Genomic DNA, 23,683 nt, shown 5'->3' on the forward strand with positions numbered 1-23,683 from the left:
AAACTCATTGCAAGTCTCATGATGCCTGCAGTCTTCTGGAAACTCCACCTATAGTTGGGTAGAAATTTCACATGTATTTAAAAAAGCTGGGTCTGAAGAAACTCTTGACAATACAAGCCAAATCCCTCTTATAAAAAAAAAAAAAAAACAGCGCAAAGCCACCTGTGAATTCCTTCCCCACAAAACTGGACATAGGTGGCTGTTCTAAAATTTGCAATGACATCTGTATTTTCATATAATCACAGAATCACTGAATCATACAATCATAGAATGGGTTGGGTTGGAAGGGACCTTAAAGAAGATACAGTTCCAACCCCCCTGCCATGGGCAGGTACACCTCCCACTACACCTGATTGCTCAAAACCCCATCCAGCCTGGCCTTGAACACTTCCAGGGATGGGGCATCCACAGCTTCTCTGGGCAACCTGTGCCAGTGCTCCAGGTGCTTCAGTCCCTTGATCATCCTCGTGGCCCTCCTTTGGACTCATTCTAATACTTCCATGTCCTTCTTGTGCTGGGCCCCAATTTTCCTGTGAAGTAATAACCTGCTCTTGGGACAAATGTTGTAGTCTCACATTAGGTAGCGATCACAAATGACAACTTATAGCACATTTCTGTTGAAGTGTAAGAGAAGTGTTCTAGTATAAGGGTTATTGATAATCTTTGTTCTTCTTCAGGTATTTTGAGTTTTATGAAGGGCCTTTGGAATACAACTCCACCAAATGCCTGGAATTACGACAGGACATCATTGAGGTGAAGGTTTTGTCTATGTAAGTATGAATAAATGTTTGCTAAAAAGGTTACTTTTCAGGCAGGATGGAAATGATAACATGATGAAATTATGAAAGTTGTAAGGTGCAAGAGATTCTTTCAATAGGGATCTCATCGGGGATTCCTGAGGCAAGTAGTGACATTTGGATTTGATCTGAGATCTATTTGAAAAAAAAAATGGAGGCTTTTAAATACATTGCGACATTTTGTTCAGGACCAGTATTCCCAGTTTGGAATTAAATAGTGTTTGCAATATTATGTGTAATATTATATTCCAAGCCCTCTACTGAAGGTAATTGAAGAGTAAGAACAGAGAGACTGACTCATGACTGACTCATGCCCTGTCGTTGACGGTGGACAGTAGTGAAGGCTAAGAAATGAGGCCAAATGGTTAGCCCTACCTGATAACAAATACTGGCATGGGGTCTCTCTGAGCGGTAGATGGTGTCTAGACTCCAGTAGTCAGAGTGGACAACAAACCTCTTTGTTAATTTGTTTAGATCTTTTTTGAGCCCATTTGTACTTTTGAGCCCACTGCAATAATTTCCTGCAGCAGTGAGTTTCAGTAATAGCACTCAGTAAAAAGTATGGAAATACATTTCTGAGAAATCATAAAATATCTGTATTTTGTCTTTTTTGGTGCTATATGTACATCAGGAAACTAATGAGTTGACTGAGATGTAGCCATGAAGCTATAGAGCTGAAGTCAGGCAAAAAAGGTTGCCCATGGAGCTGATTGGACAAAGCAAAGCAGGATGGTTTTGTGTTGTCCTGCATTTTCAGCATCACATTGTATTTAGGTGCTTACATTATGTGTAGTCCCTTACTGTATCTACAACCAGTGGTGTAGTTATCTTACCTCCAATCCATAAGGTTTGTTAAGGTCTGTGAAGTGCACTGATGGTCTCAGCTGAAAGTGCAGCTGTATAAGAGCACAGCTTTAAGCGATCAAGGCCACAGCAAATAGAAGTTGTTGCTCTAGGTCTGCATGAATTTTGAGCATGTCTCCCTTGCTGACTTTGTGCACCAAAAAATGTAGGTTATGTCCTTGTCTTCTGTATTTGGTACTGGATGAAGGAACACAAGTAGCAACTTTGCACTGCCTGCTGACTTGTAGTGCTTAAAATAAATAGAAGGGGTGAGAATGTGACACTTCTGCCTATGTTCTGCTGAAGATGGTGAGTTTTGAATTGCTTTTCTGCATACTCGTTATATGGTACAAAGAATTACTCATTTCTCTTCATCTTTTCCAATGGTACATAGAAGGCAGTGGACTCCTGCTCAGTTGGATAGTTAGCCTTACTTCTGTGATAGATGCCATTTGACATTAAGCTCTTTTACTATGCTGGATTCTTCTGATGTGCTTCCTTCTGATGGGGTGCATTTCCTAAGTCAGCCCTTATGGTAATGGAAGATTTCCAAGTTAATATGCTCTGGTGGGCTACAGAAAGTACAATATGACCTAATTCCTTCCTCTAACTTCCACAGCCTGGGAAATCCTAAGTTCTACTCACTTTAAATATATAATTCTCTTAAAAGTCTTTGTTTTATTAGAACATTCAAAGCCCCCAAAGTTGAAGAGAACTCATTAATACCTATCAGTCTTGAATAATTCTCAGACTTCAAAATTTCCCAGCCATATTATAACATTGCTGCGTACCTCTAGGTGTTTGTAAGGCTTTTGTTATATCCATTGTCCAAATGCAGAAAAGTGTGTATGAACTGTTAGGTAGAAGTAGTTGGAATTGATACCACCTAAAATGTGTCACCCTTTGCTAGCCTACTGGAATTAGGAGCATCACTGCTTGATGTAGCTAAAAGTATATTTATTAACAGAGGGGGAGGGAGAGCTCCTTATGTAAAGAGCTTTTTGTGTTCTCTTCTCCTCACACATGCTTATCCCTGCACATGTGCAATTGCAGTTTATACAATGAATTTACCAACAGTGCTGTTCTGTAGGATCTCATGGATTAACATACCCTCACCAAAATATATGCAGCAAATAAATGGAGAGGACCCAAAAGACTATGCATGGCTGGGCCTGTTAGAGCCTGTCTAGGACATCACACGAGCAGTGTGAGGCGAGGGCACGGAGCAGCACCTTGTACTCCAGAGCCAACTCACTCCCCCAAACCACCAGTTCATCTCATTTTATCCCAGCCAGCAGGCAATTTCCACTCATCTTCCAAGGTGATAGCTACCACTACCCTCATCCTGTGTCTACCAGAGGCAGACTAAACCCAGAGGCAAGCAAAAATGGACAGAAACCAATGTCATTTTATACCGGTGAAGCAAAGCCGAAATCTGACTCAGCTTGCTGGTCTACCACAGATGGGCAGGCAAGGGGAAGCAGAGTCGTCTATGGGCACCTTCTCTGAAGGGGTGAGAGGAAGACAGGAATGTTCCCATGAGCAAGGCAAATTACTGCATTTTCTTTTGGAACCCCCTCTGTTATTTGTCTTTACTTTCCCTGTTCTTTCTTTCTAACAATTCTCACATTCCTTCCCTGTATACATTTTCCTTAGCAAAGACAGTATTGGGACATGACAGGAAGCCCAGCTTTTTTGATTTTGGTTCCTCTTTCAGTTATAAATTAATAATATATACATTAATTCCATATGATAGTTTTAATTTAATTTCATTAAATAATTTTAATTTCATTCCATTAATTCCATTAATAATTTTACAATCATATTTCTTCAGGTTTGGTCACGGTGCTACACTACACTGTTACATGTCCCCCAAACACAGAAGCCATATGCAGGCCCTGCCCTGACAAACAAGGCCATGTACTGGCTTCCCAAAGTCAGTGGAAAATCACTTACTTTCAATCTACCTCAGTTTCCCCACTTCATAATCCTTGTGCCCTTGAGAAGAGGAACTGAAGACTTCAGTGTTAAATGATCTTGCTACTCTCCTTGCAACTGGAAAGTGATCCCCCTGGACTATTAACATGGATGTCACAGAGATAGGAAAGTCAGATGATTAATCATGCTGAAGATCCAGTTCCTTCTTTCCTGCAAAATAAGGAAAATGTGACTCACTGTGTCCACAGGGTGGATGGAAGATAAAACAAAACTGGTGGTATGCATGAATGACCTGTAGATTAGAATGATTGAAAACAGTCACTAAAATGGATCAGAGAGTAGAGGAGGTTGGAAAAAAGGGGGAATATCAGGATTCAGCAAGGTGACAGACTGCTGCAGTCATGAAGAAAAAGATAAGAGCCAATGGAGATAGTAAGTGGAGTCTGGGAGGAAAATCAAGGATCTTAATCTGTCTTCTGTGCAAGCCAGAAATAGCAAGATTATTTACCCAGCACCTGAAAAGACATCAGAGGCGCTCAAAAATCCCTAGATATCAAGGGGTAAAGCATCCACTAGGAAGCAATGAGACCCTGAGATCAAACCCAAACCAGCAGAGTCAAGGTATGCTAGCCTCTGAGTCCAAAAACTCTCATTTGCTGACCAAAGAGCAAGACTTGGTCACTAAAGACAGTGAAATTAGCTGAGAAGTGAAAGGCAAACACTTATTTGAACAGTTTATTAAAACTCACATTTGCATTCAGTGGAAGCAGATTTGAATCTGAGTTGTCAAGCTGCAAAAAATACTTATTTCTCCAGTAAAATGAGCAAAATGTTCATATTTCTACTCACTGTATTAATAGAGAGCAATATGATATAATATGGGTCCCATGAAGAGTAAATATGGATGGAGGATGCTGGAAATGGGCACGTGTGGTTACATCACACATTGGCCCATACTGCACTATCCTGGGGACAAGCCTGGCTCTACATGTCGGAGGGAAATGCTAGTAATAACGTGGTGGAGGAGTATATTTTGACTAGCACAAAGAGCAAAATTGGAAACATAGGTGGGAAGCTTCTGGATTGTAACCACTATTATAGAGAAAAAAGGTTTTGTTTCATACAGCACATTTCACATTTGGGATAAATTTTGTATCAGATATTCACATTCAACTTCTGAAAAACCCGATCTAAAATTACTTCCCAAGAAAGATAAAACAATATGAACATTCCTTTTCTGATCTGTGGCTGGACAATAAACATCCAAGGAGTGATAGAAAATCAGCATTTTGTAATAATTATTCATAATTAAAATATTATTATTTGTAACAATTAGGGGAAGCACAAAACCCACAACAGTTGACTGAAGCAGGTTGTGAACTTATCAAGATAAAGGACTGCTCAAGTCCCAGGCAGAGTCTCACAGGAAATCCCAAATATTTTAAGATGCCAGCAAATTCTGACACTTGAGACTATAGCACAGTGCAAAGATACCTGACACAGCATGGGTACCACAAGCAATCTCACCAGGGCACTAAAGACCTGACTAAGCTAATTCCTTTGCATCTCAAGTTTCCAAAGCTGATATATTTACTACCGGGTCAAGTATCCCTACACTGTGCTATATTCGTCAGTGTAAACATAACCACCAAGCCCCAGTTGTGCTAAGGGCTTGGGTGGAAGATGACAAGCAAAATGCTTGATAAAGGCACTGTGTTTGTACTCTGTGTCAGCCACGCGAGTAGGCAAGATTCCCTCTCTCCATGTGTGCAAGCCTTCCATGCTGTTGAATGGTCAAGATTTTCATCTGGGACTGTGAAAAGCTTGTCTGTATTTGTTCTTATGGGAAGTGCCATGAAGCTACAGTGACGGACATTGTTTTTAAGGTTTCCATCACAAGAGCTAAAGCATAAAACTAACTGCATAAAGAGGGCGCGGAAGGACAGTGGCTATCTGCAGGGCTGATGAAAATGCAAAATGGATGCAAGCAATGGAGGGCAAGGACACCTCAAAGAAATGAGAGGTTAAGTCCATAATTTGCCTGAGGGAGGCATGGACTGCTGAGCAATGAGTACACTTGAATTAAGAAACAAGAAATGAAATGAAAAAGCAATCAAGGGTAAGAATGAGGCACAGTGAAAGTATGAAAATACAAAGCTTTGCACGGCAATTTCATCTGAACAGCATTCAGCAAGTGTAAGAAAAATCAGGAAACTCCTATCAGTTCAAAAATTAAAGACCAAATTACCAGGACAACAGTGGCCACCGAGGTGAGCAGTGGCCCTGATGAGATCGCTCACAGCCAGAGCTCTGCAAGAACACAGGTGTAGCACAACTCCAAGCAGAAGTTTTGGGTTTGGCAGAAACTTTGTTCTAGAAACACAGGGAAGTCTGAGCTTTGTACCTGCCCACACATGTAGAAGGAAGCACCCAATTTTTTCAAAATGAGATAAAACAAGTTGATGGCAGGTTATAACAGAGGTGCTTTTGAAAGATAAGTCACAGGTTGCAAGCCCCTTTGGATGAAGAGTTTGCTTCATAGGTGTTTTATGCTGGGCATTAGGAAAACTCTACCATGACTTTGTCATACAGAGTCAACAGTTGTGTATAAAGTACAGAAAGCAGAGTCAGCCTAGATATTAAGCCAAATATTCAAAAAGAGCTGTTTGAATGGACAAAAATAGGCCTAGATCCCTGACTGACGCAAGCTGCTGCTGGGTGTCCTGTGGATCAGAATCAGGATTTAATCACCTCTGTTCACCAGTGAGGGTGATGGTCACCTCTTGGCTGGTAAACGGGACACCTACAATCCACCACTGCAGGGCACGAAGTTTCTGCAGAGCTCCTACAGCTCAACATGATCCCAACCCTACACAAGCCAACCATTGATTGCAACCTACACAAGCAACCAGATGATGGCCATATCCCATGTGGGTTTGCCATATATACACTTAGTTGTCTATATAGCTTCAAGATTTTGCTGTCTCCTGAAGTTTTCAGTGCTCTTCATCTCTAAGAAAAAACAATAACCACAACCAAGACAGGCTCCACAACCCTTCAGCGAGGATTGATTCATGTCATTTTGCTGGTGTAATGTTTCTGGGTAGAAGTGGAGGGGGCACAGAGCTGTATTATCAGAGAGATGATTCATTAGGTGAACTTCAGCTTGTCTCTTGGGGAAAATATTTAAATGGGAAGAAACTTTTAACCTGGGATACATGGTCTCAGGATGGTCTCAAATAATGCAGTCTGCCTGCACAGGAAGGTTTGCTCTTTCTTGCTGAGTTAGTCTTTGAGGTTTTGTACATGCCCCCTCTGACAGACCCTAGAGTAATCTTTGTTTAAGTTTTCAATAGCTTTGAAAATGTGTTCTTCTTGGCTCAAAAGTGTTTTTAAATTCACCTCTTCAGCTGACTCTCACTCTGGGAGGAAGTCAGGCTGTTAGAAAAACAATATTTAGTGAACTCTGCCAACACAATATAGGCATATAGCAAAGTATTACTCTGATATTTTTCCCTTGCCAAAGCAGGCAAGGACAATCCTACTGATTTCTTCCATGCAACAGGTTGGAAGCTGAGGACCGGGACCATTTCAACAGCTTTTACCATAGTGGCAGTTTCCTGATGTAATCCAGGATTATTCCCTGCTGGCCAAACAAGAGCTCACAAAAGAAAAAAAAAGGCCAGCCCTCAACTGAGCATCTGATTCAAAGGCAAATTCAGATGAAAGCCGTGCACTGGAAAGATGAGTCAATACAAAAGCAAGAAGCAGCTCTGGATTTAAGCAGAAGTCCACAGCATTTAACCTACTTTAACAGATCAATGCAGTGGATTTTTAATCATCATATTAATCCTAAAATAAAAATAATTACCCCAGAGATCCGTATTAAAGTCCCTTAATTATATCTCATTTCATCATGCTTTTTACTCAGGATCAGGAGCTACAAAGACCAGAGCTTCTCAAAGTCATTCTCCAGCCTGGAGTTTAAGTCTCTTGTTAAGACATTAGCTGTTATGGGGATGAGAGACTGGCCTTGCTGAGAGCACTGACGTTCATCCTGCTAAAGGATGGGAAAGAGGAAGAAAAGCCAAAAGGAAAAAGGGGCAGGATTCAGCTTTCCAATAGCACATTATAAAACAGCAGGTAAAGGAGCGGAGAACATTATACGGTAGGTGAAAAATGTGTGAATATCTAGAAATCTGATCTCTGTGTTCTCCCCTTTGCCCGGTGACACCAGGAGCTCATTAATAGCTCATTAAAGGGAAAGAGAGGACCTGACTGGAGGTTGGACCCCTTCTCGAATTCCTCTGACCAGAGTTTCTTTCCTGGAGCATCCTCTCCTGCCTGCAGTCCTGCCATCCCTGCAGCCAGGCTTGGGAGCATGGCCATGGGTGGATGCAGGACCACCAGCCTCCACATCACCCCCCCAGGGATCTTCGGGGGGTTTATGGCAATAAAACCAGCTCATTCCCTGCTTCTTTCCATCTTGCTTCCAGAAAGATGTCCACACCACTTACTGGGACGAGTCCCATCTCTGCATTCCCCTGTGTTGTGCCCAAGTTGCTTGTTTCAGCTGTTTGCTTTAGGCCTCGCTGGCCTTCAGTACCCCCATATCAGTACCTGTATATATATGGCTTAGCATTGCTATCTCTGAGTAGGAAAATAAACAAACAAACAAACAAAAAACACCTAAGTTTTGCACTAAATAGACTGAATAGTTTGTCCTATCAAACACCTGATTCATGGTACCCTGTCTACAGCAGTTGAATGAGATAAATGCCATGTAATAAAGAATTTTGCTTTTCTTTCTTTTTATCTTTTAGGGTGAAACAAACTGAATTGTTTGACAGGTGGAAGAGCCTACAGATGTGCAAATAGGAGATGAATGTCACAGAAGCTAACCTATTCAAGTACGAATGGTTCGCATTAATGGGACTGAGTAAGATTTGCTTTAGTTTGAGTTTAGCTTCCTGTTAGCTGTTCCAAACCTTCAATATGGATAGCAAGAGTAAGCACTGTAACTGTTGGAGTACCATCCTTCTGAATAAATATTGACTTTTTTCTGCTTTAAAAAGGTCAGCAGGGAGGGTGAAAGAGAGCTCTTGTGGCATATGGGACAGTCTTCCCAACAAAGGCAGGGAATTTGGTATGGGAAAGACTTTTCCGGGTATGATTTGGGCAGAAATGAGGCTGGAGCAAAGAGTTAAAAGCTATATATAATGCATCAACCAAACTCTGGTGGTGTAAAATAGTAGTATCAATGGTGATACTGCAAATTTGGCCTACAAAATACTCAAACTGGATTTTTTCTATGGTGTATTAGGTACTGCCAGACCTTGTTTATCAGTTCTTTTTAATGGCTTCTCAGCTATTACTCCCCAACTATCTTCAGATGTTTCTTCTGGTACTGAGACCTCTGCAGTTTGTTTCTGTAGTACTTTGTCTTCCTTCATGTGACCTCATCTTTGCTGAAGGTCCTTCATGGTCCTTTCAAGATACAGCTTGTGAAACTGGTCTTGTGAAGGCAATAGAATGAAGCCAAAACAATACTTGAATGTTGTGTGTTAGCATATTCAGGGGCCATATTTGAGTAGGTCTATGGAAAATGCATTATTTCAAAGTGGAATATAGACTAATTAATTCTGTAAGTCACTGCAATGATTCAGATCTGTTGTTTAGAATAAGGCCCCACAGATTTCTCCCAAATTCTGTTTCATGATTACAGGAAAAAGCTGGCACGAGTTAATGAGAGAATTTGAGAATGCATGTGCTGAGTTAGTCACTAACATCTTTAAAAATAACTAATTGTTAGTCCCAGGATCATAACATTTTTTTCCAATGTGAGCTCCACACATATGTTTTTAATGTATTTTTCTGTAAAATATTTGATGAGCAATTATCAAAGCCCATTCTGGGAAAAAAAAAAAAAAAAGAGCCATGCGGGATTAGAGCCTTCTATCGTAAAGACTCCTTGGAGTGAGAGAACTGTGTCCTAATGATTGTGCCCAGAGTGCAAGGAGCACATAGAAGTACAGAGGCCAGCTGAGAGTTGGGAGCGATGAGAAATGACCATCTAGAGACCATCTGGAGGACCGTCACTCTCAGGCCAGTAACACCAGCACTTTAAGCAAAGAACCTCCCTCTCCATCCTACACAGTGCACTGAGAGAAAGAAGGGATGACAAACTCCTGGCACTGGATATACCAGTCTGGCTGATTCATCACTGCTTAAGAAAATCCCACTGGCACCTCTGTGGAACCTAACTTTTATTAGCTGGCTTCAGGAACAATAATCCTGCAAATCATGAAAAAAAAAAAAAAAAAGCTCAACATCTGTTTCAGTTTTGTCACTTGGGACAAGAATTTCAGTATGTGGATGTGTGGAGATACTGTAGTCCCTAAAAGCAGAAAAAAGTCTCTGAGTTTGGAGGTAGTTTAATAGGTGCCTCTGATGTTAAAAAGGACATGGTTTAACAACATTAAATTGTGGGCTTTCAAACTGTGTGAGTTCTGGGCCACCATGTGAGATGGGGAGAAACCAGAAAAAATCAAGTGGAAGCTACTTAAGCAGTAGAGAGGGAGGAAGAATGAAAATCACACTGATTTTTGTATCTGTAGGCTAAGGCAAACAATTTCCTGGATGGTCTTCCTCCATCAGATGTCAGACATTTACATTAAGGAATGTGTGTCAGGAAAACTATTTGGACAATAGATTAAAGAACATCTCTTCAAATTCCTTAATGCAGAACTAATGAAGAATGTATTCATATCTCAAATATCACAATTCAGTCCCACTACCTGCTTTTCATTATTTAATGATTTAGTTACTTGAAATTACTCATTGGCTCATTCAGTCTCAGTTGCTGCCTTGATCTGATCATCATACGATGTCATTCTGTTTCAGTCAAGTATGTAATAGTAACTGGACATCACTGAAATGCTTGCATAATTCCGTATTTGCTTTCTGATTCTTGTAATAAAACCCCTAGAGAAGAGTGGTTTATTTTTCCAGAAGAGTGGCTTATTTTTCCAATTCCTAGTGAGGCCACATACCCCAGAGGCAAGGTACTTAATCTAGCCATTTGGCTTTGTCTTCATGAGAGTGAGTTTAAGTCAGGGTTTTCAGTTTCACCAGTGAAAGGAGAAAAGCTTCATGGAAATGGATCCCTATTTGGAAAGCTACTCCTCCTATTTACATTTCTTATGAAACTTATGGTAAGGGGATCAGAGCTGAATGGAATTTTTCTCATGTCATGAATCCCATTTTTGAGATTTCAAAACTGTTCTTGTTGGCATTGAAATATCTGCTATTTTATCCCAGTGACAAAGAAATTTTGGCCATTTATCTGAAATTCTGGAGTTGTAGCCGTGACCAGACTGCCTGGCACCCATTTGTCAGGGCTGCACCATCTCCCTGATGTGCATATGTGAGGTCAAAAGCAAAACTAAGACCTTTTAAAGTTTTTGTGTAATTGAAATGTGCCATGCTCCACAGTAGTCTAGTAAGTGTGGTAGTGACTTTAGGTATTGCTGTGTCCCTGCTCCGCCAAGCTTCCACATCCCCAAAGACTAGCCCCTGTGTTTCCTGCCCACTGACGAGTAAATAATTTACAAAAAGTGGAAGACCTCTAAGGCAGAGAGGGACTAATTCATGAGGATGGTTTCCACAGGATATGGGGGCAGAAGCTCAGATTTAGGGTATAGAGCAGAGCAGAGTTTTCACATGGTTTTCCTGCAGCCTAGAAGAGGGACAGGTACAGGGGTCTCATTTCTTCTGTTTATTTATTTATTTTTTTAACCATAAATTCATCAGTCAAGGAAAATTTCACTGAACCTGACATTTTCTAAAGGAAAACCCAGCAAACCACCATTTTGCCCCACCTATTGTTAAAAATAGCGGTTTTTTTCTTTTTTTTTTTCTTTTTTTTTTTCTTCTGAAAAATGCCTTCTTAGGAGTAATAGTAATTGCAAATCCTAAAGCATGCTCTCAGCTCCTAGATCTTATTGATCTCTTTTTCATTTTGCAGGTCTACTTTGTTGAGGTGTTGCAATGCCCCTGCCTTTCTGTTCACCACCCAGAAAAATACTCCCTTGGGAACTAAACTGAAATATGAAGTGGATACTAGTGGAATCTTCCATATCAACCAAGAAATCTTCAAAATGTTTCCAAAGGTGCCTTATGCCTCTATCCATTTGCAGATTTAACTTCACTGTACTTGCTGCATTAGATTATATCCTATAGCCAAGCATTTAGCAATTAGCAGTTTGACATTTCTGCAGACATCATTGCTTATACTTTTAATATGTTTAGTTTTGATACAATATTTCAATTGATTATCCTATTTTCTAATGGTCATCTAGTCTAGTATGCAATGTACATGCCTTTTCCTGCAGAATATTAGCAACCTATCTGCAAAGTGGCTGATGAAGTAACTTAATAAAGCTGAATAAAAAAGACAGTTAGTGAACAGAACTTTTTAAAGTACAATATTCACATAAAATAAATCCAAAATTTGGGGTAGGTCTGCCTTTTCAGGGCATGATTATTTTATAATTCATATTCACAGTGACTGACTATTTTTATCCTTATTCCTACTTGCAGCTTATCTGTGAACAGACTGCAGAATTTTCAAATGTATCCATCATAAAGATTATTCAAAACCTTTTCAGCCTTGACCTGAGGGCCAAAGTGCACATGTTGTAACTGGTGGGTAAATCCCACTGCACTTTGTGACTGATGTGCAGAAATGGTCTTATGTGACTACTGATTTATCATGAGGCACACGTCATGAATTTAAAATGGTGTATTTGTAAGGGATAACTGCAATTTGTCCCTTTCAGAAAGGGAGGAAAATACTCAATTTCAGTACACAGGATTCTGTCATTAATGTTGACCTTGAGGGTCTAACAACTTTTAATCTGTTTGCTTTCTGATCACAACTAAAAGGTAGGGCAGTGCTGTTTTCTAAATGTGCACATGGGAAACTAGGGCAGAGCAGGGGAAGGACTGAGATCCAGGAAAGTGTTTTGGCATCTGGAGATATGCAAAGAATGGGTACATCTATGTCCAGGAGTATGATCCTCAAAACCCTGCCTAATTGCGCAGATGAATGCATGAAAGACTAAAAGATGCCTGTGCTTTGACTGGGAGTGTCCTGTAGCTGTTGTTGTATTTATCCAGGTGTGGTGGTTTTACTCAGGTGGGCAGCCAAGTTCCACCACGGCCACTCTCTCATTCCCCCTTCTCAAAGAGGAAGGGGGAGAAAATACGACACAAAGAGCTCAAGGGTTGAGATAAGGATGATTTAATTAAAGGGAAAAGGGAGAGGGGGGAAAAAAAAAAGGAAAGAAAAAAAAAAGCAAAGGCCACATGGAAGCACAGAGAGAGCAAAAGCAGTTGCTCTCTACTTCCCATCAATGAGCGATGTTCGGCCACGTCCTGGGAAGCAGGGCCTCACTAAGCGCAGCGGTTGTTCGGGAGGACAGACGCTTCCACAACGAGAGCCCCCCCCTCCCCCCTCCCCTTCCCCTTTCCGACCTTTTATTGCTGAGTGTGACGTCATATGGCATGGAATATCCCTTTGGTCGGTTTAGGTCAGCTGCCCTGGTGATGTCCCCTCCCCATCACTTGCCCACCCCCAGCCTGCTGGCTCCTGGGGGCTTGGAGGGAGTCCTGATGCGGTGCCAGTATTATGCAGCAATAGACACAACACTGGAGTGATACCAGTGCTGTTCTAGCTACAAGTGCAGAGCACAGCACTGTATGGGCTGCTGCAGGGAAAGTTAACTCCATCCCAGCCAGACACAGCACACCAAGTATGCTTCGAGGATGCTTTGCAGGGTTTATCACGTGCCAAAATGCCTTTGGGATTTACTGGGCAGCAGCTGTATGGCCAAAGCCACTCTCTGCCTAGGAGCAGGGCTGCTGCATGGCAAGTATAGGAGATACAAGGCTGAAAGCAAGGGAGCAAGAGCATAAGGGCCAAAGCTCGGTGCTGAAAGTGGACACCTGGCTTTTGATCCCCTTTCAGGACTGCTGAGGCATTTCATGTTAAGAAATCACTGGATAAAGCACAGACAACTCTGTCATGCCTCTCTGTTAGACAGGTGCTGCTTTTGTCCAACAGGCATAAGTGCATACCCTTTTGCCTCATGATTTATGAATGCTATGGGAAGATCCTGGAAATAATCACCTAGAAATGTCACACTGTTACCGCATCTCTCTGTAGTTTGCAGTATGAAGTTATTGATAAAATATGTATGTACAAAAAAGAGCGCTCATGCTTACATAAGCGCATCTCTACATATTCATAAGGTGCAGTGCAGCTCAGTGCTGCATCACAGCCCTCTCGCACCAGCGGCACAGTTCTGCTCTCTGAGATGTTATTTTTTCACTCTTTCTGGCTTCTGCAGCAGCTGCATATGTGCATATTATGACAGAATTTTGCCTAAAGATTACAGAAAGATGAGTCATATCCAAGACCTTAAAGATGCCTTACCAAAGGCTCTAGGCACTGCTGGTGGTACAAGTGCTATTTAATAATCATCGATACTATTAGTACAGGCAGTAGTGGCAAGCACTAAAGTTTGACCTAGATTTTGATAAATAGCTCTGATGTGCCATCTGATTTAGAGATACCTCCTGGGCTTTACTAGCTGCTCTGAGATTACGTGCAGACTTCTCCAAAGCAGGACATTGGCACCTGGGCAGCCAGCAGTTTGCAGGCAGCTAGGGAGGCGATGCCTTGGGTGCACTGATTTTATGGTTCATGTCCCCATGTGAAAGTCAGAAGGGAAAGCAGGCTTCTAGGTGACTTCTTCCATTATTAAGTCTGGACCAAAAGAGGTTACTGCATTTTTCTTTCTGAGTTAGCTGCTCACAGCATCTCTTATTGCACAGAAAGCTTATAAGCTGTCTGCTTATGTACACCATGGGAATACCACGAGCCAGAACCAGTGTCAACTTCCTATGATTAGTGCATCTGCACCAAAAAAAAAAGGAAAAAAAAATCCCTTCTTCTCTCCATGGTTCAGGAGAATGACTTTCCTTGCTGTGATGTTGCAGGATATGCACTACCACCGCTCCCAGTTTAAGAAATGTGCAGTGGTCGGGAATGGAGGAATTCTGAAGAACAGCAGATGTGGCCGAGAGATTGACAGCGCAGACTTCATGTTTCGGTAATCACCACAGCACCGTTTTGTTTGTTTGTTTTGCCTGTTTTCTGCTTTAATAACAAATAAAAGATTGCTAAGTTATTCTCTCTATCATGCAAACCTGGGATTTACAAACTGGTCAAGTCTGCTTCTTGCACAAAGTGGTGATATTTCAAAGAAAACACTGCACTGTATAATGTTTATTTTAAACTTACACTTTGAAGGATTATTTCTCCTGAACTTCATGTAGTTAATCACTGATTTATTGACAAAGTTTAATGTCCTCATTCAGCCTGCCCTGTTACTCAAGTTGTGGATTTATCCTTCTGTGGACATTAGCCCAGGCGTAGTGTCCTGTGAACATGGCCATGATTTTCTGGTACATTTCTGGACCTCTTCTGCATAAGAAGCATCTTGGCGAGACCTTAACAGCTCCACACCGCACAGCTCACGTGCCTCGGAGGTGTGTTTGTGAAGTGGTGCAGTCTCTTTGGATGCAGAGCTCAAGTGTTGCATAATGCATGTTTTGCTGATCCGTAGCATAGATTCCAGGTTGTGCAGAGACACCCAAGTGACTTTGAAGCTTCGGTGTCTTTACACTGCACTCCCCACTGTATCTGGAGTTACTCTGGTGTTGTATGGTCAGGGTTGTCTCATTACTTGCATCAGGGATAACAGAATTTAGCACTATTTTCATCATCCTTAATATGAAGGAAAGATTTTTTTATTATTGTGGTGGTTTTAGTCGGGTGGGTGGCCAAGCTCCACCACAACCGCTCTATCACTCCCCCTCCTCAAAGAGGAACGGGGAGAAAATACGATGAAAAGGGCTCAAGGGGTGAGATAAGGACGAGGAGATCGCACAGTAATTATCGTGAGGGGCAAAACAGACTCAGCATTGGGAGATAGTAAGATTTATTGCCTATTACTAACAAGCTAGAGAAGTGAGAAACAAAGGAAAGAAACCAAAAGCACCTTCCCCCCCATCCACCCTCTTCCACCTCCTCCCCCCCGAGCGGCGCAGGGGAACAGGGGAATGGGGGTTATGGTCAGTCTACAGCGCTTCTTCGCCGCCGCTCCTTCTCGGTCACTCTCGTCCCCTGTGCTGTGGGGTCCCTCCCACGGGATGCAGTCCTTGCTGAACTGATCCAGCGTGGGCTTCCCACAGGCAGCAGCTCTTCAAGAACTGCTCCAGATATAGGTCCATACCACGGGGTCCATCCCTCAGGAGCAAACTGCTCCAACCTGGGTCCCCCACAGGCAGCAGCTCCTGCCAGGTCACCTGCTCCTGCGTGGTCTCCTCTCCACAGGTACAGGTCTGGCCCAGAATCTGCTCCGGCAGGGGTTCTCCGCAGGCCTCAGTCGCCACGGTGCAGGTCCACCTGCTCCACTGTGGTCTCCTCCATGGGCTGCAGCGTGGAACCCTGCTCCACTGTCGTACTCTGTGGGCTGCAGGGGGACAACCTACTTCACCATGGTCCTCACCACAGGCCACAGGGGACTTCTGCTCCGGCGCCTGGAGCACCTCTCCCCCTCCTTCTTCACTGACCTTGGCGCCTGCAAGGCTGTTTCTCACTCCTCTCACTCTCCCAGCTGCTGTGTGGTGCAGCGTTTTTTTTTTTCCCATCTTAAATATGCTCTCAGAGAGGCGGAAAACAACATCGTTTATTGTCTCAGCTCTGGTCAGCAGTGGGGCCCTTACAAAACATGGGGCAGCTTCTAGCTTCTTCTCACAGAAGCCACCCCTATGGCCCCCTGCTACCAAAACCTTGCCACGTAAACCCGCTACAATTATTCATATGCATGTTTAATCCTTCTCAGAATCCTATTAAGTTCTTTGCTTGGGTCATGGCGTATGACAGCTAGCTCATAGATTCATGACCTGTTTTATAGAAAATAATCTTTTTTACTTCTGTTGGCCCATTTTTTGATCTTAGGTATATTTTTGTAAGATTAAAATAACTGTTCATAAATCAATGAATTTCTCTGATTTCATACCATACCAATTAGTCCAAATTTTGCCTCATTGTATTCTTAATTTGGCATCAAATGAAAAATAACTTTTTACAGGCCCTACCTTCACTATTCATTAATTTCAGACCCCTTGTCTCTGCCTCCCGTTCCCCCTTTATATTAAACTATTGTCCTAATTCTATTCTGTGAAACAGTCTGGGCTTCACATAATCTGTTTCAGTTTAAAAGCCTGCTTTACACTGTATACATTAATTAAGTATGGTAGATTCCTTTCTACTGTGTTGGATCGCTGCTATTAGTATGATTGAAATGAAGGACACGTTACACTTGGAGATGACAAACTGTTGAGTGGAACTGGAAATATGGGCAGCAAATGTCATCGTTTATGTATAAGAACTTTCAGCGGAGGTCCCTTCTTACCGCTGTTACTCTTTCTTGGACAGTACCACACCTGCTTAAAGAAAGCAGATCAGATCAGTACAGAACATAGAAATTTGATTTTTTTGGTATCAGGAATTTATTAGAGACTTAAGTAGAACTGAAATATGAATAAGTACATAAGTACTCACGCAACAAAAAAAATGGTTCACCATCTCCAAAACATATGGGACCAGTGTTATGCACAAAGCTGTGTTAGAGTTTAAGAGTTTAAGTCTACTGTCATCAATTTTAAAGTAGAGCTTGTGTTTAAAGACAGGTGTCCTTAATCCACTTAACAGATCCACTTTCCAGTCTGACACCAGTTCTCCAAACTGTTGGGAATCTCCATCTTGGTCAGCAACAAAAAGATTATTTAAAATAGCAAACACTGCCTATGGAGCACTGCTAACATTCAACGATACCTTCAGGACACCTGGGAAAGTCTTTATATTATCAGGGAGCTGGTGGTCATCACCATGAAATGAATTCTGATAGCAATTAGTTATACTACAAGAGAATATATAAAATGCACACACACCAATTGCATTTACTAGTTGTTATTGTCTATCTCCATCTACTGGCCAGAGTGGAGATCTGTGATGAAATGTTGGATGCATGCTGCAATGTGACTATTCTTTTTGCAGGGATGAATTTTTGGAGTTCTAGAGCAAAAGTAGTTTATGCAGATTGTATAGTTTTTATAAGGAATTATCACCTTCAACAAATTTAACATTTCTTAATCCTGCTGTGAGTTGACTGTTTAAAAATACTAAAGCTAAATATTTGAAAACCTCATTCAAATATAATCTAATGAATACAGTGCTCAGTGCTAGGTGGAACTGAGAATGCTAGAGAACTTCAGAAGGATGTTGCATGACCTAGCAGAGAAAAGTGCTGGAAATAACATTGCCCATGAGGAGGACAAGGTGGTTTAAAAAAAAAAATGTCTGACCTGATAAAGGAGGACTCTCTGGGAGGTAGATATGAACCTCCTGAGTCTGAAAAGGACTTTGAAGGATTTTCATGCATTCCTCTGCTCCCCTATACTTGCTCTCTCCCTGTGACAGAAATTATATATTGAGAGCTTGAAACTGCACTGTAACATTGTGAAAACACTGAGAATTGCTTACCCTAGATGCCTTCATGGTTTTCTACTACTCAGCCCTGATCTTCAAAAGTATGGAGGTGTTTGGGAATTAGGCACAGCAGTAGTTTTGAGATATGAGGATCTAAACAGTGATGACTTTTATTCTGGCTTGTAGATCACTTCAAAAATTTTGAAAATGTCAGCAGATAGCTAACATTAGCTTGAATTGAGCATAAGACCAGCTGTAAGAACTTATGTTGCCTCTGACAACACATGCTGCAGTTTGTTTTTTTAGCTGGGTTTCCTATGGGAGTGAAACTTCTGTGCAAATGTGTTTTTCAGTAACTTCAGCATCTCTTGAAATATGCTCTAAATTTTGTAAGGTGATGAATCTAGGTCAAGGCCAGGGTAAGGTCAAGTTTTGCAAATGTTCACGTTTGCTCCTAATAGCTCTGACATCCACTGTCAAATCTGTACAGTCAGAATTGCTGCTCTTACACTGTGCTGGGAGATACTTACAAAGGGAAGGGGAGGGGAAGCAGGTTGTTTTGGATTAATTAGGGACTGGATTGATTTCTCTCTTGTGGAGCATATCCCCTAAATTCTCTTGGGTATAAAACAAAACGTTAAACACAATGTTAGAAGTGTAGCTTATGTATTAATTATGGAATACAATTGAGCTGTTGCTGAGGAAGTCTTTGATTTTAGAGGGTGATTGTCCTTGGAGCTTCATCCCAATTCTGGTTCTAAATTACCAAAGTAAATAGCTGAATTGCTACTAAGGGAGCAAAATGAGTGAACATTGGTTACATCTGCCAAAAGAGGACATCTCTGACAGACTTGGGGGAGAACAGAGGTCTTTATGCAGCCCCTAAGAACTTGCTACTTCAATGCACAGTCCAGGTATCAATGTGTTTTGATACAATTTTAAATTCTCAAAGTGTTTCTAGATTTGTTGAAGAAATGCTTAAATCAATTCTAATTTCTAGTGGTGAAAAGGTGTAAGGAATTGTTTAACTTTCTTACTATTTTTTCCTTTATAGATGCAATTTGCCTCCTATATCTGAGAAATACTTCACAGACATTGGGGTAAAGACGGATGTCGTGACTGTCAATCCCAGTATAATTACAGAGAGGTCATTTCACTTCTTTGTGTTTTCATCTCCTATTGCTTTTCCAAATCTACCTTTCATTAAATGCTAACTGTTAAAGAGGATTTTTATCCCAATATTAATTAGAACTGACACTAGGAATCATACATTCCATTCTGAAGTGAAATTATTTGGAATCAGTAACAACTTAAAGAAATGCGTTAAACATTTAAACCTTCACATTGATGATAGAAAGTGGGAAGCCGATGAGCTAAATTTATAACAGCAGAGCCATCCTTCCCCCAGAATTCCTGTGTGGTTCTGGCAAGCCCCAGGAAAATGTCTAAGACTCATTAGGTTGGAATTGACTTGATCCCACCCTAAATGCTTAAATAAACACACATCATCATATGTTTTTACAAAAATGCCAGTTAAACTTTGGAGCCAGGTGATTGACCTGGTGATTTCAGTTTTAAATTTGTTAATATCTTCACACCACCTTGCTGACAGGTTTGGGACCATGGGGCCCATTCCTGTTGACCTTTCTTGGTGGGGAAATGTATTTAATTTTTTCATCATTTGCTTGCACTGCAGTTTTCTTTTAAATGTTACAAATAGACATTCTAATTTAGAAATGTTTTTCTTCTGCTTTGGTGTTTGCCAGTTTTTTGAACTGTCCTACACTGCATAGTGCATTATACAGTTGACCAAGCCTTGGAAAAAATACATACTTCTCATAATAAAAGGAGAAATGAGACATAATCAGAAATGTCTACAAAGTTCATCCACTGTAATGAGTGTATTGTCAAAAAAGGGGAGAATATGTGTGGTTTTTTTTATCCCCTGCATTTTTGCCCTACATTTCATACTGGTGTTTTAGCTACAGATTTAAATATATTCCCCTTGTTAACTGAAACATTATTTCAATTATCTCTGTATCAGAAATTTTTCAGTAAAAGTCCGCTGTGGGTTTCTTATCTGCTGGTCCAAACTGAGTTTGTACTGGTTTGACTGTTGCTTGCATCCTTTTCCCTTTAGATTTCATAAGCTGGAGAAATGGAGGAAGCCTTTCTATGACATGCTCCAGGTCTATGAAAACGCTTCTGTGCTGCTGCCAGCTTTCTACAACACTCGCAACACGGACGTCTCAATCCGGGTCAAATACGTCCTGGATGATTTTGAATCTCAGCAAGCTGTTTACTACTTTCATCCCCAGTATCTCATCAATGTCTCACGCTACTGGCTTGGCCAAGGGGTACAGGCCAAGCAGATTAGCACGGGACTGATCCTGGTGACTGCTGCCCTGGAGCTCTGTGAAGAGGTCCACCTCTTTGGCTTTTGGGCCTTCCACATGAATTCCTCAGGGATTTTTATAACTCACTACTACTATGACAATGTGAAACCTCGCCCCGGTTTTCATGCTATGCCTTCAGAAATCTTCAACTTTCTCCACATGCATAGCAAGGGGATCCTGCGGGTTCATACAGGGACCTGTAGCTGCTGTTGACAAAGACATTTCTTCCTCTGATGCAACAGTGCAACAGGAACTCAAAGCCTGTGTACAGTGTAGGAAGTTTTATTACACCCTGAGATTATGCAATAATTGTTTGATATAAATTTCCTCAAGGCATTGCATCCCATAGGACCTAGGATACTAGCATCCTTCCTGCTAGCAGAGTCAGGTCTGTAACAGTGTGGGTGAAACAAAACTCCTCTGCCCTAGGGTATGCACTACCCTGGAAAGCAAGTCGGATAAGAAGCACATTTCCAGTAGGTTTAGAGATATACAGAGCACATAAATATAGTTATAATTTATCATTTCACTATGAAGAAAAGCAACAAACTTTTGAGGAGAATCAGTGGTGGAGAATTTTAGCATAGTGTATGACTGTACATAGGTTTTTGAGTTGAGTACCTTTGGGGCATTGCCAGATTTTATTGAAAGCACTGTTCTCTGGCATTTGGGTTTTTGAAAATATTCTTTAGCGTTATAGTTTTAAGGACAATTGTATAACTTGAGGTCTTTGTTCTGTAATGTCACAAAGTATTGGTGAAAAATAGCAGATAGATTTGATAGGAATAAACAAGGTCACTTTATGAAATTATTCAGCTGAGATAGAAGAAAATGTTAAGCTCCCATTCTCAGCAACAGGTAACTGTGTTGATCATGACGTGTAATTGTTTTAGAGTTTCTTTCTTCTTCCTTCCTGTGTCTTACATTTCTGGTCTTCTCTGCTGTTAACATTTTCTTTCTCATTGTCTGTAATGCTTTCCTTCTTGCTAACGTATGTGCAATGTGTGCACTTTGTCCTACAGTGACCATCTCAGCTTGTTTGAAGTCTTTACTGAAGAAATGTGATTCTTCACACTTCTGCAAGCTTTTCTTGGGCTAAATAGCAAGGAGATTATGCAAGTTAGATGTTCTGAGTTGATTTTTGGTTCAAATATCACAGCATTGGTTAGAGAACGCATTTCCTCTTCAATTTTATTAAAGACTTTGTAAGAGTATCTTATGTTGATCTGCTGTTGTGCAGGTTGAGTTAAATATTTTCAGGTATATGTGATAAGTACTTGCAGGAAATGAAGTTAAAAGGCAGTGAAGATACTTTGTGGTTTGGAGTATGATGCTTATTTTAAAATTCTGCATTTCAAGACCTCGGGTGTCTTAATGTGGCATTTATTTGTGTTGAGAATGTTACTAGGATAATAAAAGGGCTGGTGTATTCCTTGAAAGGTTACCAAGGTAACTCAGTTATGTCAAGCTTGATTTTCCACCTGATACAGTTAAACTGGCAAAATCCTGACTCAGAAAAGATACCACACTCTGCTGAACCACGGTGTAGTAGGCTGCTGGCACATGCCCTTTCATATTGGTATGACTATGTACACAGGCTGGTGAGGTTTGCTGTTTAAGCTGTGCTGGCATAATTAAAATGAGCAGAGTTTCCGTGTGTAAGTTGTTAGGCTGAAGCACTTGGACTGTTGTCCAGTGCCTTGTCTTGTCTTATTGTTATGGTTTAACCCGGCCAGCAGCTAAGCACCATACAGCCGTTTGCTCACCCTCCCCTATCCCTCTCTGGGATGGGGGGAGAGAATTAGAAAGAAATGAAAGCCTGTGGGTTGAGATAAAGACAGTTTATTAGGACAGGAAAGAAAGGAAGATAATAATGATAATAGTACTACTACTACTAATGTTCATAAACAAGTGATGCACAATGCAATTGCCCACTACCCGCTGACCGATGCCCGGCCTATCCCCGAGCAGCCGGCCCCCCCACCCCGGCCAGCCACCCCATATTAATTGTTCAGCATGATGTCAGATGGTATGGAATACCCCTTTGGCCACTTTGGGTCAGCTGCCCTGGGTCTGTCCCCTCCCAGCTCCTGCTGCACCCCCAGCCTGCTCGCTGGCAGGACAGAGCGAGAAGCTGAAAAGTCCTTGGCCTGGTGTAAGCACTGCTCTGCAACAATTAAAACATCAGCATGTTATCAGCGCTCTTCTCATCCTAAATCCAAAGCACAGCACCCTACCAGCTACGAGGAGGAAAATTAACTTTATCCTAGCCGAAACCAGGACACTTATTTAGATTACAAGGATTTGGGGTTTAAAGTGCTCATCCTCTGTGAGGGATGTTTTTCTGTTTTGGGAGGGTGTTTAAATCCAAATTGGACTTGGATTTTGATTTTGTAATGCATGAATGCACAAAGCTTCTTTTAAAAGCCTCTGTGCTATGCTGAGAGCTCTGAAAGTTGATCACACTACAGATAAAATGATCTAAAAGAAAGTGAAGCACGGTGGTCAACCGTTTCAAAAGTCCCTACTGACCAGCAGTGACTGGGATGGTAAGCAAGAGTCTGTATTTCTTTTACACTAGACTCCAGAGGTCTGACTACTTTAAAAACAAACTATATTCTTGGTAAAAGAGTCAGAGCTCGCTTGGGAAATACGAGCTGGGAGTAGGTGAAGGGCCTGTGCTTAAGCTTTATGTATTTGTGTTGTGCTTTTGTTCTTGTGCTGCGTGTTGGTGAGCACCACCTCATGTCAGCTAGCTATGAGGTGTGCAGTGCGCTGAGAATGCACTTGTAGATGAAATGGTTTCCTTGATTTAATAAGCAAAAGAGATCTTTGTCTTTGCTGTGTTTTATAAATTAATGTGAAAAGGGCTTTGATAATGAAGTGCTGTAACAGAAGTGCTATGTAGAGAGCAACATGACCCGTAGGTCGGCCATCTTGCTGTGTATTAAGCTTTATGATAACAGGAATGATGCTGAAGCTGGTACGTAGAGCCCTTACTTCTTATTCTTCCTGAGTAAGGGTCTGGTAGTATTGCTTGGCTGCTGCTGCGTTGCTAAGGATACATTCTTTGATAAGGGTATTTC

At 41.4% G+C, this 23,683-nt stretch overlaps 1 protein-coding gene across 1 annotated transcript; it reads left to right on the forward strand.

Annotated features, from left to right (window-relative positions):
- The first annotated feature begins 641 nt into the window (after positions 1 to 641).
- Positions 642 to 22,169, forward strand: LOC308184789 (alpha-2,8-sialyltransferase 8E). Its single transcript, XM_080572346.1, has 6 exons — positions 642 to 770; positions 8,402 to 8,488; positions 11,605 to 11,749; positions 14,643 to 14,755; positions 19,256 to 19,348; positions 20,342 to 22,169. The coding sequence occupies exons 2-6, from the start codon at positions 8,460 to 8,462 to the stop codon at positions 20,808 to 20,810; spliced, it is 849 nt and encodes a 282-aa protein (XP_080428472.1). The 5' UTR covers positions 642 to 770; positions 8,402 to 8,459; the 3' UTR covers positions 20,811 to 22,169.
- The last annotated feature ends 1,514 nt before the right edge of the window (positions 22,170 to 23,683 follow it).

The sequence above is a fragment of the Anser brachyrhynchus genome (genome assembly GCF_964034855.1).
Source record: "Anser brachyrhynchus genome assembly, chromosome: W".
NCBI classification, from domain to species: domain Eukaryota; kingdom Metazoa; phylum Chordata; class Aves; order Anseriformes; family Anatidae; genus Anser; species Anser brachyrhynchus.

Excerpts from the sequence above, each read along its gene's own strand:
- LOC308184789 (XM_080572346.1), top strand. The coding sequence starts at position 8,460 with ATGAATGTCACAGAAGCTAACCTATTCAA. Across the intron at positions 8,489-11,604 it reads ACAGAAGCTAACCTATTCAA|GTCTACTTTGTTGAGGTGTT; the intron begins GTACGAATGGTT and ends TTCATTTTGCAG. Across the intron at positions 11,750-14,642 it reads TCTTCAAAATGTTTCCAAAG|GATATGCACTACCACCGCTC; the intron begins GTGCCTTATGCC and ends GTGATGTTGCAG.